The sequence below is a fragment of the Artemia sp. Qi Xiang Cuo genome, chromosome 2, assembly GCF_049724085.1.
Source record: "Artemia sp. Qi Xiang Cuo chromosome 2, ASM4972408v1, whole genome shotgun sequence".
Lineage (NCBI taxonomy): Eukaryota > Metazoa > Arthropoda > Branchiopoda > Anostraca > Artemiidae > Artemia > Artemia sp. Qi Xiang Cuo.
In genome coordinates this window covers 24,536,374-24,554,552 of record NC_142795.1, presented here as the reverse complement: position 1 = coordinate 24,554,552, position 18,179 = coordinate 24,536,374, and the positions used below count along the sequence as shown (strand labels likewise).

General features: G+C 35.4%; 1 protein-coding gene across 4 annotated transcripts in view; it reads left to right on the top strand.

The window, feature by feature from the left end:
* The window catches only part of ex (FERM domain containing expanded), a 154,564-nt gene that overhangs the window by 74,878 nt on the left and 61,507 nt on the right, over nucleotides 1-18,179 (top strand). For all 4 annotated transcript variants that reach the window (XM_089099862.1, XM_089099867.1, XM_089099871.1 and 1 more), the window contains 5 exons: nucleotides 4,637-4,716; nucleotides 6,998-7,184; nucleotides 11,920-12,141; nucleotides 14,439-14,591; nucleotides 16,809-16,944. In XM_089099862.1, the coding sequence (XP_088955988.1) occupies nucleotides 4,637-4,716; nucleotides 6,998-7,184; nucleotides 11,920-12,141; nucleotides 14,439-14,591; nucleotides 16,809-16,944 (778 nt within the window). The remainder of the gene's footprint in view (nucleotides 1-4,636; nucleotides 4,717-6,997; nucleotides 7,185-11,919; nucleotides 12,142-14,438; nucleotides 14,592-16,808; nucleotides 16,945-18,179) is intronic.

Below are 18,179 nucleotides of genomic sequence, written 5' to 3'. Positions count from 1 at the left end.
ATTTTTGTTCGGGGGGGGGTCACAAAAAAACGCATCAAAATTTTTTTACATGTAGTTTTGTCACTCTTTGCGAGTTGGGCAAAAACTTTGGGGGGGGGGGGCAAATTCGGTACCCCCCCCTGAATATGGCCTTGAACAGGAAGCGTTCTTACTCTTTGATTTGTGTGTCATAACTATGTGGATAACGACGGAAGCTTTTTTTTCTATATCTGTGACTGTGGATTTATATTTTAGTATCTTATAAAAGGGCTGCTATTCTTTCATGATTTGTTGAAATGCTGTCATCCATTTTAAACCGGTTGTTGTTCATCTTTTATTTACCATTACATTTTGTTTAAACGGAATTTATGAGATTCCTTTTAGAGTTGCTCAACCGTAAAAAAAAAGAAATGCAGCTGGAAGAGTAGAGGGAATACACGGCAATTTTCACACAGGCTGGATAAACCTGACGTAATATTCAGGATTCTTTTTGCTGGAAGAAGACCATCAAAGAATTAGTATTTTCTCGTCTTCGGAAGAAATAGAACAATTCTTAAGTTTTTATTCTTTTAGAATTTGTTGGAACATGTGAAGTATACGCAGAGCAGTTCTTAGGGTTGGTGGCACCTGGGGAAAAATTAATTATAGTACCCCCTCCCGACTCAAATATAGGAAAAAAAAGCCGAATCAAAGTGAAAATTTTTGATGAGTGAAGTGTGAGTCGGACGACCGGCATAAAATAAATAATAATAATTTATTCTAACCCTCTTTACATACATGAAATGTACTTAGAGGCAGTGCTTCCATTCCGCTAATGTGGGAATAAAGTATTTAAGTGCGAGAAAAAGAATAGAATTGTAGTAGGACTATTTGAACAAGAATGTTAACAAAATTGATTCTTACGCTATATTACTAGTATTTCCACTTCAAAATTTTCAATTCCTAAAGGGCTGGTGGAAAATCCCTAGAAATTCCTATTTTCAATACCAAAATCCCTAAAAGCTCCCCATTTTATGACTTCTTTCCAAGTTACAAGCAAAGCCTTCTTAGGCTGACTTTTAATAGTATTTGTTTGAGACGGTTTATTTTGCAGCTCAAGACCTTTTACGTGTACCAAAATATCTTCTGTTGGCGTTTAAAACCATGCTTTGTATTTATCGACTAGTTAAGTTCGGTTTTGATTTATAGATTCCGGGTCCAGATGTCAGATTCTGGACCATATGAATATATTTTATTTATTTGCTTTTCTTTGCCATTATTTTTTCCTTCTCTATTACTACTTTTGCAACACCCTCGTTTTATTCGAATTGGTACGAAGGATTGGCATGGATGATATCCAACCGGTCGCTTTTTCACGCATATTTTTGTTTTGTACTCTTTTTTTTATATTGAGTTGTTAATTTGAAGCAGAGTGTAGTAAAAAAAATGAATCACTTAAAGCTTGATTTAAGGACAGCGCCTATATTTTGATCTTTTGAATAGTTCGATTTTAACTAGTGTAGATTACTACCTGCTTCCCAATTTTCCAGAAAATCCGGAATGTAGACGCACTTTAAACTGTATTCAGAAAAATTTAATGAGAATTACCAAATAATAAGACTTAAGAGAAACCCCCAAATACTAAAATTAATGCCCCGAGTCATCGTTGTCGTCGCCATCCCCATCGTCTTTCCTAATTCCTAAAAAAGCGACACATTCCGACGCAGTCGCATCGGATTTCGCGGACTTCATTTTTTTCTTTAAACTCTCGGTGAACGTAGAGGGGCCTTTACGCTTCATGTTATACTTGACAGAAACTGTCACAGCTAAAGTTACATTTTTGATCCCATTTCTCTTTTCATTTTTTACTGTTTTCAGAATGCTGAAAAGTCTTTCCACAACGATATCTGAGCAGGGTTAGTCCAAAAATAAACCGAATGACACTGAAGAACACTAGTGAACTTTAGCACTCTACTTGGCCTCTTGATGGACGCCACCCAGTTCTACAAATCAATCTGGTTTCCTCCACTGAGCAAACTGTCGTCTGGACTAAGCAGCATCAATGCCCGCCATTCTTTTTCAACCAGCCCAAAATCCCATGGGTGGTGCCCGAACTTTTGGCAAAAAAGCCGCAACGATGGAATATCGCCATCCGATGTGACTTTTGGGTTTACAATTTCTACAAAGTGTGTAAATGTCGTGATCAAATGGAAATCCGTCGACTACCTGGGACACAGCTTCAATATATTATTTCTGGGCAATTTCCTTGATGCTCTTGCATTTCTCCGTGAACTTTGCATCTTTTCCTTGTAAGGAAAACAGACGGGCGATCGCTTCTGGTCACAGATAAACCTTAGAGGCGGGTAGGAAGAACTCTTCTCTTTTAAGGCTCACTGACTGAACACACTCAATTTGTTTCACATAGTCTTTTACCATAAAGTTGTGACAAAGGCTCTTCACAACTTCTAGCACTAAGTAAATGTGCATGAGTGCTTCTATTTGTATTTGTCTATCACATCGGTCCTTCCACGTTGGTTATTTGTTTCAAATTTCGTGGATCTATACAAGTCCGACAAAACAAGAACGTTTGTCAATCGCTTTTGCCAGAATCTTGCAGCTGTATAAAGATTTCTTTTATCTGCAACAAACACTTAGAGGACTGACAAGAAAAAAAGAGGGAGATGCATATGTGAATTACAAATAAAGTGTCAAAGTATGTCTAAAATATTAGAGGAGAAATATTGAAAACGGAATGGTCTACTCTAAAATATAGTAGAAATGTAAGCACTACTTAGAGGAGTACAAGAAACAGAGAAAAATAAAATGAAAATGGAAACAAGAAAAAGAACAAAAAAAAAACACAAAACAAATGACATCTCAGGTACTTAGGCAACAGAATTAAGCTATACATTTAAGTGGAAAGTCGACAATATGTTTCACGACGCTTACGGAACCTGTCCACGAGCTGGTCCATTTTGAAGAAATATCAAAGATGCCATATCTACTCAAAATGTACCGGTTGCGAGTCTAAAGCGGCAACCGCATTACAAAAATGGAAGAGATCTAATTTTCTTCCTCTTAGATGTTGCGTAATCACCACGAAGGAACCAGGAAGAAGGCATGTAGGGTGAAAAAAGCGTTGTAAAGTCCGTCCAGGGCTATTTTGTGGCCTTTAACTTGAGCAAGCAGCCCGTACAATTTTCTAAGTTTTTCTTTCAACGCCGAGATAACAAGTGTTTTAGAAGTTGAAACATTTGATCCAAACGGGATTCAGAGAAGACGATGCAGAAATTGTTTCTGGGCCAACATCAATAGTGACGGGAGGTTGTTGAGACGAACCGTAGACGAGAAGCTCAGTTTTAAAAGAGGCGACATGAAGCCCAATTTCATTGAGACAAGAGCAAAAGTATTAACTGTATTTTGGAAAAATTGGAGATCATCTGATTGTAGAAGGATATCGTCTGCGTAAGAGAGGTAGCTGACATCAATATGGGGCTCAATTAGAAATGGATGAATGTTTTTAGTAACGGTTCGGATGGCATTATTGAAAAGAGCTGGACTAAGCAGTCTTATTTCTCACCTTTCCGAACAGTAATGAATTTGCCGCGCCCGTATGGATGCATTACAATACATATTCCATAAGAGACGACAGAGAAAAGGGTTTATTCCGCTACTCAATAGAGAAAGATTAGCATGTGAATGGATAATTGAATCAAACGTCTTTGAAATATAGATTGCACACAAATGCAGGCTCTTTTTGAGCATCCTATAGCGGTATAAAATAACCAAAAATTTGCGTGCGCGTTTTGCACGCCCAAGCCTTCGCGAAATCCAAACTGGTTGTCCCCATGGTCGCACCTTGTGTTCGTTTCTGGGAAGATCAGCTTTTCAAAAAGCTTACAATTGTAGAGCAAACGGTAATCGGTCTGTACGATTCACAAACCTTTAGGTTTTTGCCCTTATTTAAGACACGGGTAACAAGACTTTTCGAAAGAGCAATTGGAATTTATTGCTGAGAAACACAAGCCTGAAATAATAGCGACAAATACTGTATAAGAAGTGGGGTGGCGGATAGGAGGTGCTCACATGAGTCTTTGGGCAACTTGAAAAAATACCTTGCCCTTTCCCCCAAACACAAAATTCACAAAATATACACAAAACACAAAAATATAAAGTAAGTTTTAATGAATTTTAGAATCAAGGACTTTAAGGAATACACAGACCTGAAGTGCGCAGGTATCTGACATAAATATTTGGAGTTTTATTATTGGTTTTCCTCTTTCTAAGCAGTTCTGAAGCTTTTCACTTTTATCAACTTCTGAAGGAATGACTGTCTTTGCTTCTATCAAATAATCGTGGTATTTTTTTGCGCTGCAGCATTGTTTAAAATGTAGTCAGCGGCAACCTCCCCCCCCGCAAAAAAAAACAACACAAATTTGTCCATTGTATTTCAAATAATGTCATAGGCACTAATTAGACTTACTCCATATTAAGTTTATTTCAGCTTCTTCTTTACTGGCCTGCTAAAAAGAAAAAAAGAATCTAAGAAGTTTTACTCCTGATGATTGATAATCTAAGTTAGTATCTTAGCTTCTATACAATCTTTATTCCAGTTTTACGCTTAGAAGCCTTTCCAACACTTTTGAATAAAATAATATTTTTCTTATTTGATTTCTAGGGTTTGGATGCTCATGGAAATCCCCTTCTGACATTCCACTTCAGAGTTCAGTATTATGTTGACAATCCACTGTTTTTCCGGTAAGATATTGACTAGTTACTTATTAATTAATAATCACTAATTATAGACTCGACTGTGGCAATTCAAAAGACTGTATGTGAAGCTTTCTGTTAAAGTTATAGTTATAACTCACCATATTAAATGAAACATGATCAATCCATTGGTCGAATCTGCGTTCCTGTATCTCAGTCGTATCTCTAGATAGTTAAAATTTTCAATTTTTTCAAGTAGGTTCAATGAAGGAATAATTTGAAATTTGAGTTTTTGAGGTCATAATTATCTTTGTCTCGTAAATATCTAGTCCATATAAAAAGCCTTTCTTCTACAATTTTTTTCAATAACAATCGAAAACACAACACTTTCTCTCAGTCTTTTCACTCTTGTAAGATTTTAATTTTGGAGCAACTGCCTCTTGTTTTGCTGCAACTGAACTGGTCTCGCACCGTGGGTCGCTCTCTCTTATCATGTACACCAGATCGCGCGTGCCAAGCGTGGCGGAACTGTGCCAGGCATTTTGGGGAGTGGGCCAAGCTTTTTTTGGGGACTGTGCCAAGTGGGGTGGAACTTGTGGCGCACGTGGCGTTCCAAGATGTGCACCAGGTGGCGGGAAATCAGCGCCCCTTCGTCTCGCGCACACATTCAGCGCTTGTGTAAAATCTACCTGACGTTTAATATAGCTTTTTATAATTAATTGTAATGACTTATTTGAATAAGTGCAATTATTATGCTCTATTGAATGTCCTTTGGACAGCAAAATTAATTTTACGTAAGTAATTTGAAAATTGTAAAAACATGGTCAAAGTCTAGTTGTCTAACTTTCCCTCTCTATACGCCTATGGTGGTCCTATTGTATAAAAATTTATAGTTGAAATGAAAATAAAAAGAGTTAATAATCCTGCAGCCCCGTAGTGCCTATTAAGAAAGGTTCTAAGAGGAAGATTTTTAATTTATCGTGATAGATAAATCTGCCAAGAATTTTCGATCTAGAAAAGTACAAATTGCAGCCTATTGAGCCCTGACGCATAATAGGCAAATAATTAATTTTATTGGTTTCAATAAGCTCTATTGAGCGCAATTCAATAATTGCAATTACCTATTGAAGCCAAAAATGACACAAATTAATTGCAACAAGCCTATTTGACGCGTGGCTAATCTGTCCAAAATTGAAAATGGGTAAAAACAAATCTGTAGCAAGAAGACTCACTTACAAGGAGAATCACTTGCAAGGAGAATCACTTACAGAGTTGCGCACCCTGATAGAAACCAAACTTAGTGAACTAGTTAATAGTTGTTTACTAGTTGTTACTAGTTGTTTAAACCAAACTGAATAAAAATATTTGTTAAAAGTAGAATTTCATGTCTACGTTTCCTGCAGCCCCATGAATTTGTACTAATTATTTCATGTTAACAATTTTGACTGAAACATATTGGGTCATTTTTTGTGGTGTTGTAATTTTCGTGTTCACTTATTGATTAAAAAATATTTTTTAGGTAAAAATTTAAAAGAAGAAGAAACTGAATATATATTTGAAACAGACATATGCGCAAGAAAATATTTTTTAGGTAAAAATTTAAAAGAAGAAGAAACTGAATATATATTTGAAACAGACATATGCGCAAGAACAAATTTTAAGGTAAAAATTTAAAAGAAGAAGAAACTGAATATATATTTGAAACAGACATATGCGCAAGAAAATATTTTTTAGGTAAAAATTTAAAAGAAGAAGAAACTGAATATATATTTGAAACAGACATATGCGCAAGAACAAATTTTAAGGTAAAAATTTAAAAGAAGAAGAAACTGAATATATATTTGAAACAGACATATGCGCAAGAAAATATTTTTTAGGTAAAAATTTAAAAGAAGAAGAAACTGAATATATATTTGAAACAGACATGCGCAAGAATTTATTTGAGAGGGAATGCAAATTTGAAAACCGCAAAAATAGAAAACACGAGTTAGAGGGAGAAAACCCCAAATTCTTGCATGATAAAAATTGTAAGACATTAAAGTTTCAAGCGGAAGTTGTATTTGGAAGTCCTGTATGTGTATCTGGTTCTGGACAAGGCTGGCAAATCCTGCTAGCCGGCTTGTTAGACCCTTTACAAAAAAAAAAAATTAGGGGGAGAATGTTGCAATTTATTTGAAACCTTTTATCTTGAGCAAACCACTGAAAAAAAAATCTAGAGCTTAAAGAAAATTCTGGTGGTTTCTCGAAATTTTTCTGAACACTTTTATGATTGAAAGCGCACCACATGTTTCTTATGACTAAATCCAGAATATTATTTTTCTTTGCACAGGGATCGTGTTACACGTTTGCATTTCTATCTTCAACTGAGGGAGAATGTTGTTCACTATAGTCAGCCTTGTGGGGAAGAGACATTTCTATTGCTTGCCGCTTTAGCCCTTCAAGCAGATGTTGCCGATTATAGTGAGGAAAGACACCGTGGGCAATACTTTGATTTAAATTGCTACTTACCAAACTGGGTAAGTCTCGTTCAGGTTCATTTTATTCCTCTTAACTATAAATAATTAAAACGATGAATTTTTCCTCTGTTTTTTCCCTGGCTATAGAGCATTACTCTATGTTGAAGTATCTTTGTCGTAAATTTATTCGTTGAATAAATTGATTGATTGATTGATGTGTTACATAGAAGCGGACACAGAGAACAGTTTTATGTCAGTCCTCTTTTGAAACCTCTCTTGTCAATCCTCTTTTCTATTTTTATGATTTTCTTATATTTATTAGGCTTTTCATATGCTTCATCCGTTTTTGCGCTTTTTCGAATTTATGTGCCTTCAAATCATTTTCGCCCTTTATACTTTCAAGAATTGGGTTCCCTAGGTCAAGTTGGATTTGAAGAAAAATAGTTATTATTCAATAGCCGACGTGTTTTCTTTGTGAGCATTACTGAAATTAACCGGAATTTGTCTTCAAATTCCGGACCATTCCCGAAATTAACCGGAATTTGTCTTGTTTGCTCACTTGCTCAACTGTATGAAATGTATTTAAGGACATTTAAATATTAATTTAGTTAAATTTCCTTTAAAGCATTCTATAGTATTTGATAATCAAACTATATTTTTTATCCATATTCTTAAGGAATATCCTTGTGAACACACAAAGATTGGAACCAGTTTACCGCACAAAAATTCACCAAAATTTCAAAGGTCGGTTTAATTAAAGTGGACTTCTGTGAATCCCACTTTCAAATTGTGGAATATACATCAAATGTAAATTAATATTTACCATTGTTTTAAAGATTTACATTAATTTTTTTTTACCGGAGAGCGAGGCCGTATCCAATAGGTACCGGGTTTGCCCCCCCCCAACTCCCCCGAAATGTTTGTTCGACACGTAGAAACGTAACAAAAATGAATATAAATTTTTTTTGTTGCGTTTTTTTTTTTTTTTAATCCCCTCTCCGAACGAAAATCCTGGATACGCCCTTGCCGGAAAGGAATCCCATCACTTTCTAGATCATTTAGCAGCTAATTTTGAGTTTCCGGTAAATAACAATTATAAGCGAATTACCCAGTTACCCACGTTGAAACTTTTTGAAGATCCGGATGAATATCCATCATATTCAGCTTCTATGGAAGGTCTGCGACCGCCGGATAACAAATCAAGCAGATCAAGAAGCTATACTGTGTTTGAATTGCATGCCTATTGTTGCTGTTGGTTCGGCTTGAATTGTTCTGCCCGCGTGTGGTATACGCATCGCTAAATGGCATTTCTATGTTTTAAAACCTAAAAAAAAACCCAAAAAACTGTTGAAATTTTTAGGAAATGAATTTTTCATTTATTCCCCTATGCGAGGATTCAAATTGAGCATAACTTGAAGCAAGGCGACTGGGTAGGGAATTCAGCCCTAAGAACGTCAGTGGGAAATCAAGTGAAAAAACGAAAGTTGAAATGTGTATAATGTGCTAGTCTTTGGGCACGAGACTCCTCGGAAAAAATCCCCGGGGGTAGTGTTGAAAGGGGAAAAGGCATACGATTCCCGCTGTCATCTGTAAGGGCTGGTTTTTGGGTCTTTCAAACAGTTCGTGGTAACGAACTGTAAGTAAGGAGCGACCCGGCTCAATGGTAACCGAAACTCTAGAAAACGGATTTTTGATACCAATATATATATCAAAACAATCAAATTTCAATGCTGAATTCAAATATATAACTTTCATCAAGTTTAATCCTACCCATCAAAAGCTAAGCGCCTGAGAAAATTTGGCTGATTTTCGAAAAAAGGGGAAAAGAACCCCTAAAAGCTGTAGAATATTAATGAAAATCACACCATCATATTCAGCGTATCAGAGAACCCTACTGTAGACGTTTCAAGCTCCTATCTACTATAATGTGGAATTTCGCATTTTTTGCCAGAAGAAAGAATTTTTGAAGAAGAATTTCTTTGAAGTATTTTTTTTTTTTCCTAGGGGTGATCTTATCGACCTAGTGGTCCTAGAATATCGTGGGAGGACTCATTGGAACTGAAATTAAAAGTTCTAGTGCCCTTTTTAAGTGACCAAAAAATGGAGGGTAACTAGGCCCCCTCCCACGCTCATTTTTTTCCCGTCACCTGATCAAAATTTTTTGAGATATCCGTTTTGTTCAGTTTTGATGAAAATATGAGAACTAGGTCCTTTATGATTATTTAATCCCCCAAAGTCTCCAGGGGGAGGGCTGAAAGTTGTGAAATTCGAACCCTGTTATCATATTTTATGTGTGCGTTGGACGTGAACAGAATTTTTAGGGGGTGATTTTTTGTGGTCGTAGGGGCGTGGGTGGGTCGGGGGTTATTTGGGAAGATATTTCTATGAAGGAAGTTTTCATGGGGGAAGGGACATTGCTATGAAGGGGCCGCCGGATTTCCCAGCATTATTTAAAAAAAGATCAGAAATTAAATATATAAAAAACAAGTTTTCCAACTGAAAATAAGGAGTAACATCAAAACTTAAAACGAACAAAAAATATTACGTGTATGATTGGGTTCACCCTTTAGTCAATTCTCGCTCTTTAAGCCAAAGATTTTTTAGTACTTTCATAAGAGCTATTTATTCATAATAAACGGCCTTTGTGATTAATGGGTCATTTTTAAAGAATTGGAACAAAATTCGAACTTTAGCTTAAAGAGCGAGGTATTGACTAGGGGGCGAGCCCCCTAATATACGTATTAAAAATATATGAATATAGAAGTTCGTTACGTAAGTTAATTCGTAAGTTACGTATATTTATTACTAATAAAAACGTTCGTAAATAAAATTAAACAAGTTTCGAGAAAGCCATTTAACCAAATAAAAGTAAAATTAATATGCAAATTTTGTTTTGAAAGTAAGGAACGACTTTAAAACTTAAAACGAAAATAAATTATTCCTTATATGAAAGGGGCTGTCCCCTCATAAACGCCTCGCTCTTTACTCTAAATTTTGACTTTATCAAAAATCTTATTTTTTTTAAAAAATAAAAAACTTTAGCGTAAAGAGCGAGGCGTTGAGGAGGGGACATCCCCTTTCATATACGGAATAAATTCTGTTCGGTTTAAGTTTTAAAGTCGTTCCTTACTTTCAGTCGTTCCATTCTTGAAAATGTTGGAGGGGAGAGATGCATTTTTAAAATATACGGGGGTGGTTTTGAGGTTTTCCTCATCTTCAGTGAAATATAAAAAAGAGAAGGCATTTTTGAATCAGGATACCAAAAAAGGCATTTATCGCCTTTTAGGCAATTAAACAATATATATATATATATATATATATATATATATATATATATATATATATATATATATATATATATATATATATATATATATATATATATATATATATATATATGTTTATCTTATTTGATTTTATATAATGGGCTTCAGCCATATCCATATAACTTGTTCTTTCATATAATTATATATTTATTTATTTAGTAGCGGAAAACTTCTTGGGGACTTTTTTTCTTCTCTTCTCTATTCTATCTTTACGCATCCGCACGCGTCTCACCAAAGCGTAATTTGATACGACCGAGTGTATTCCCATACAATTTATGAAAAAAAACTCATCTACATAATAGTTTGTAGGATCTACCGGCAAAAAAGCTTCGCCGTGTATTATTATGGGTGAAGAAACCCTAATTTTTTTCATCTTTTGGCTGGGTTCCATTTTGCATAGTTCGTTTGATGTATTACGGTTGGTCGCAATCAAAGGTACATATAATCCTTTCATGAGGCAGCCTATGAAGTCCGCTTTTTAAATATTTTTAAGGCTTAGGGTCAAACCAAATGACTGACTTTGTACTTTCACAAGGATATTCTGTAAAAACAAGGATTAGTACCAAGAAATTCGAACAGATTTTCACTATTGACAATCTGACCAATATATGTTAAAATGGAATTACGAACAGGGACGCACACAGAGAAGGGAAGGGACTCAGAGACCACCTTCCCCTCAGAAATCCAAAATTATCGCGAATTTCTGGGCACTTCATATTGAAATTGTCAAGTAAAATTTGTTTTAGCTATTGCTGCCCCCACCCCCCCACACATAAAAATCTATTTATACATGCCGAGAAAGTCGATAAGGGGGGCGGGGGGATTTGCTCCCTCTAGACCTTTAAAAACACGTTTTTTGGGCACTTATTGAAAAATGCCATTTCTTGGTATTTCTATTGACAAAATTAGAAAACAAAAATAATCCTCCATCCCTCCAGATTTGAAAAATATATTGAGTTAATAAGTATTTTGAAAAATACTTTATTGAGTTACACTTATTATCTAGCTCAGAAAGTTAATATTTTAGAACCGACGGAATAGAGACATTGTTTTTCTTAAGTTGTGAGTCTCTTTTTTGGAGTCAGGTCAAGTTAATCATGTTTTGCCGTAGCCCTCCTACTGGGCATTGTTTTTCCCGTTTTTTTTTTTTTGTTAAAAACGCAAATATATTATGGAACCATTACGGACTGTTTAGATGAAAGTGAATATTGTAAAAAAATTAAAATTTCTAGGAGGTAGGGACCGGAAGACCCATCCTATGTTACAGTATAAGTATATATGAACAGTAGGGAAAAGTTTAGCGCAATACGACGAGCTTATGGGAACTAATGCTGTGATGCAGACGTATTTTCGTTTCCGAACGCTTTAATCTGTATCATTTCTGAAGAAACTTTTTGCTACTGTTTATATATACCTATACTGTGTCCTATGTACATATTTTGTGCTTATACCAATTCTTTTTTTTTCAGATAATTCAACGGCTTGGCGAATCCTATCTTCATCAGCAGATCTCCAGCTTTCATCGGAATCAGAGAGGCTTGACGCAAGCAGGAGCACAGCTTTCATACATCAAGGAAGCGTCGCACGGGGATTGTTATCATTCACTTCATCTGTATAGACTTATGCATTCGAAGAAGCCGGATAAGGTCGAGTCTGCCCGAGAAAGGGGCATGTATATACCCCGCACTGTGGTAAGTCTTTATAAGTATGACAGGCACTTTTCTCGTTTATACTGCTAAACACTTTCTCCGAGAGTTTACTGCCTTCTCATTTTACGATGCAGTAACTGAGAAAAGGTCTAATAAATGTGATCAATCTGACTCGTGTCGGCTTTTAAACTCTTTTGTTAAAACGTTGAAACCTTTTTAAAGACAGCAACTTTTGTTGATGTTGGTAAAAAACATATCCGAATTAAATGTAAATGAATTCTTTGCAAAGACGTATCCAGAGGTCATACCATGACCCCCCCCCCCACAAATTTTGTCTGACTAGTAAGAACGTATCAAAAATTCATGTAAACAAATTTTTGACGCGTTTTTTTTAATTTTATATAAAATTTTGTCTTCCTAATGTGAAGCCGAAATGTTAACTTTTAAAAATTGCAGACCCAGATATGAAAAATATTTTCTCTGTTTAGTGTTCTCTAAAATGATCCTTAAAATGATCCCAACAATAATCCATGAACTAAATTTAGAGGAATTTTTCCTTTTGTTTTTTTTTTATTATTTTTTTATTCATATTTTCTTGTCGTGGTAAAAGAGTGTGCATGTCACATGTGGGGTCTGAAGAGATACGTAATTTAAACTCGACGTATTCTTAGCTCCAACCCCCGGAAACTCCTTCTCAACCGGTATATTGGGAAAATCTAGGAAATTAGGAATTTGCCTTCCTGATGTTTCAATGCAAATGATAAATTATAGAGTTTTGTAAAATGAAAGCGAGCACGTTTTATGCTAGATTTTAATAATTTATATATATATATATATATATATATATATATATATATATATATATATATATATATATATATATATATATATATATATATATATATATATATATATATATATATATATATATATATATATATATATATATATATATATATATATATATATATATATATATATATATATATATATATATATATATATATATATTGAATATTGTTCCATTGACCCAAGGAACTTCTGGTGTAAGTTCCAAACAGGTCGAAAAAAACCACCACTTTTTTGGCCATTTGTAGAGGGTTTGTGCCCTCAATTTAATTATTTGTGTGCAGTAGGTTTCTCTTGGCCCAAGGACTTCGGTAGCAATTTGAACTCGTTTGTCGCGTCACTCTGTAATAGTTTTTTTTAAAGTAGCCATGATAAATTGTTAGTTAATTTGTCGGTCCACTCATTTAAATTAAAGCCAATATTTGGGTTTGTGACGTAAGTAGCTAAAGACAGTGGCTTGAAAATCAAACAATGAAAATGTGGTCTGATGCTTGCCAAGTTTTTTATATGACGCATTCTTCCTTGTCTCTTGGGACATTTCTTTGTTTTGGCTCAGGAATGTGCGGAATTCTTTGAATTTGAAGGAAACTGAAAGAGGGTTTTGTATTCTTCATAAGAGTAGTTCTAGCTACGAGTCGGGCTGTCATTTCTGGTCGTAGTGAAGGGGGGAGAGGGGAAAATAGTAAAAAATAAGGCGTGTTATATGGCTAATATAAGGAGGTACAGTATAACCGTTAATTTCTGGGTGAGGACACGCAGCCGAAAACTCGCGCCCTGCGAGAAGTTTTGGAGCTAACTTGGGTACTTGTGCATTATACCCACTCTTTTATATATGTCAAATGAGACGCGGCAGTTACCGGGACAGAGATGGGAGAGATACCCGATCATAAAACAGTTGTTAGAGTCGAGTTGTGTGAAACGGGTGATCTAAAATGAATGATAAAATTATTAGTTTTGGAGCTAACTTGGGTACTTGTGCATTATACCCACTCTTTTATATGTCAAATGAGACGCGGCAGTTACCGGGACAGAGGTGGGAGAGATACCCGATCATAAAACAGTTGTTAGAGTCGAGTTGTGTGAAACGGGTGATCTAAAATGAATGATAAAATTATAAAATTATTCATAAAACAGTAAATCACAATGTCGACCCAATAACGGGCGCAAATACACAAAAAGTAGAGTGAGTGTGGGGTTCAGCCAAATGGCAAAATAAACGGCACCGAGGTACTCACCGCCAACATTTATCAACTTACTTAGCCGAGCACATGTGGCGTACGAAAGTGAAGTGTGAAGGTAGAGATAATTTTACAGCGATTCTCGAAGACATAATAGCGTTCTGGGCGCATAATTGTAACATGTAATTATTGTAATTTTGTTAATTAACCATTATAATCGGCTATCTGTCTTTTTGATCTGTTTTTTTTTACATAAAACAAAAAATACGACATTTTTCTCCTTGCTGGACGATTTATATCCTTTATTTGCAGGTCCCTAATATGGATTCAAATATTCAGCCTACCACATCTGTTTGGTTGGGAATTGCTACACGCGGTGTTGATATTTATGAAGCCAACGAAAATCAGTTGAAAGCACTGAAGGCAGGTCTCCTTTGGCATAGTATTAAAAATCTATCATTTGAGGTAAAGTGAATTTATTTTCCTAGTGGTAATATCGTTTCAGAAGCCAATCTGGGCAAGATCCCCCTTTAAATCTTTACGAATAAAGAGCCTGGACTTTTCTCCACTTGTGGTGCCTAAACAAAGCCAGAAATGGACATTAAATTTGAATTTTCTCTGCTGTTTGTGCTATTGACTTGATTAAATTGGCATCTGAACGATTCGTATAATTGAAAAATGAAATCTTAGTTGCTGACTCCCATATTATACTTCGAGCGATTGTTATTGATAGTTAAATGAAAACGAGTTAGCCTACTACACACTTTTTAAGATTTGTGTATCTACCTTGGGAAAATGGGAAAGAATGGGAATGACTCTGCGTGTCAAAAAAAAAACTTCTTAGCTTCACTTCCTACAGAGACTAAAAATGCCTGCAATGAGCCTTTAATTCAATGGCATATCCTCGCCAGTACTGCCAATGCTTTGAAATAAGTTGTACCAGTTTTCCGGCTTAAATTATGCACTGACGTGTACTGAGTATGCACTGAGAGATTAACGTGTACTATTGAACAGTACATTAAAATTTGCAATATCAAGAAGGAAATTTTTGCTAAAACGAAACTTGAACAGATATCCGAGTCAGAAAAGATCAAATACAACCCAAATGTACAAGGAAATTTGCTGCATACAAAAATTTATGGTTGTACAAAAACCGGTACAGTTGTACCGTGTTGGTAACGCTGATCGCCGCTGTTATGCCTAAAGGTTGTGACATTTTGAATCTTCTGAAATAATTGCCAAAAATCGTTTGGTGAACTGAATTTGATGGGAGGACCAGCTGGGCAACGTATGTTTAATCACGCTTCAGTTTCCTGATCTAGAATATTCTGCTGCGTCCCTTTGAGAACGGCTTAGCAAACGGCTTTTGGCAATTAATTCGGACGTGGGAAAATTTGACATCGTAAAAGCGGCGATTTTTGAAGCATGCCCATAATGAGATGATCTGTCCTGGAAAATAAGTTTTATTATTTAATCTCTCATTATGTAAAGACCCAGGGGCGAATCTCCAGGATTTTATTGGGGGGGGGGCAAGAGGGGTCCATATCCGGATAGTCAAGGGACATGGGATATATAATTTGTTTTCCTCCACATTGTTGGGTGGAAACTGCCCCACTAACCCCCCCCTCCCCGAGCGACGCTCATTTAGGGACCAAAAAAAGCTTAAGAGACTCTTTTATTCGAATTCAAGCGTCAACATAGACAAGCAAGAAAACACAAATTTTATCTATTAAGTGACAACACTAATTAAGTCTATTTATATTAGACTTAAACAAACACAAATTGAAACCAGGAGAATCCAGGAGCCAAGCTTAAAAAAAAACTAACAATAAGCACACTAAAAAGTAAAGAAGCAAAAATAGCAGCAGTGCATTCTACAGCACAAAATTACAGCATGGCCCAGAACTACAGCACAAGCAGCTGCCTAATTTCCATCATGATGATGGTTAGTTTTAATTTACTTTTTTTATATATTTGTGTTAAATATGTTTCTTATTGTTCATTGAATATGTTTATGTTTGTTATATTTTCTTTTCTTTATACTATGCAATGTCTGCGTTATTACCAAGTAAATGATGATTTTGATGATGATAACATTACAAAATTATTTACTTAATTGGAGTATTGTCCTATTTCTACTGTTCATTCTTCTTTGCAGTGTATGTTTAGTCTTGTTAATTTTTTTTTCTGATTTTTTTTTTCTATTCTGCGATTCAAACTTTTGTTTTATCAATTTTCCATTTTTGCTTCATTCATTTCGGCTTTTAATCTTCGGTATTATGCTAAAACTCTTTAACTATAAATTTGTTTTTTCTTCTTTTTTTGCTTAAAACTGTCAACGAAGGTACAATCCCGGCATTTGGTCTTTTATTTCACTTTACTTTCGCTTAGATATAGTCTTTATTTCAAAAAAGCTGCGTGTAAGTTTATGTCATGATTTGGAATTTAAAAAAAATATAGGGCCGAAAATCAGCTCCCTCTACGCTCATGACTGTCCGAGACTTTTTACTTTCGAAGATTTTACATTTTAACTGATTCGATTATTTTTTTTTTGTTTTAGGGGAGAATAGTGTTAATTATTATATTTTACAATAGTCAATTGCTGGTTAAATATCCATTCTACATATTCTGTTTTTCCTAAATGGTTATCAATCGGTCTTTTAGTTGAGTCTTTTATTTTAGAGACGGAAATTTGAGCTTCGAGCCGAATGTGAGAATAAAAAGTTTACATACTATGCCAGTTCCGATGTAAAATGCAAACACCTACTTTATCTCTGCCAAGCTACTCATCAGTTCTCCATGAAAATAGCTGAGGACGGTAATTTTACGTTTTGTCTATTTATTTTCTCTCTCCCTTCTTTCTTCTTAACTCTTTCTCTTAACTCCTTCTTCCTTCCACACTTTCTCCTCTATTTCTTTTCCGCTGTCTCTCTCTTCTTCCCTTATTTTGTCTCCTCTCTCAATCCCTTTCTCACTCACTTTCTTTTTCTCCCTGACAGTGCTTTGACTTCTGCAGTTTTTTTTTCCAAAGACCCACTGTTTTCCAGTGCACTCCAATAAAGTCCCAATGCTGGGCTCTGATAGATCAAAACTACTCCCGTTGTTCTATGTAGGCTCCGGTGTGTGTTTTTTTTTCGGAAAGGGTTTTGTCGAACCGATGGTCCTAGAAGATCATCTTTAGAACAAAGATCAAAGCTCTGAGTTCTTTTAAAGTGACCGAACAGATTGTACTACGGGAAAGTGGCGTTTCCTGTCATTTTGCGGCACCAAATTACGATTTTTTCCGTGGAGGACAAAATGGCTATCGATTAAAAATTTTGAGATAAACAATCGATTTAAACATATCTACAAACTCTATGTTGAGCTTCCAAGTTATGGATGAAGTAATACCGCACGGTTGCGTATTCATTCGTAAAAAGTCCCGTGGTCCATAGCCCATAGTCCGAAGTCCCGTAGTCATTACAAGTCCCGTAGTCCATAGCCCATAGTCCGAAGTCCCGTAGTCCTTACAAGTAAAGGTATTTTAGACGGGAAAACTTTCTGATGTACGCGTTCTCGATCGCGTATGGGGACGTCCCTCCCTTATTTTTCCGTCTCTTGGATAAAAGGAAACAAATTTCTTTTGCGTTTTTTAAAGTTTTTTTTGTAAATCCCCCCCCCCCCCAAACGAAATCCTGGATACAATCTTGGAGACTACTAACACACCCTTAATATTAATATTGTTAAAAACTATTGAAGTCTGTTTTAGACCCAAAAACTCCCTACTTTTATCCGGTTTAGTTTTTTTTTTCAGTAATGAGTGCTTAAATTGGAAGCATAAAATAGATCATTGGAGAAAGGGTTCGATTAAATCAAATTTTTCGGAGAAAAAAAGCGTGTGCTATTATATTAATTTATATGCAGAAAGATGCTTTATTACAAATTTTTTTAACAAGTTGTGGCTGATGTCCTGTCAAATTATGAAGCGAAATAATTATTGATAACATAATTACGGATAGTTTAATTTTATGGGATATTATTTTCTTCTTTGAATATGTTTTGAGCATGACAACT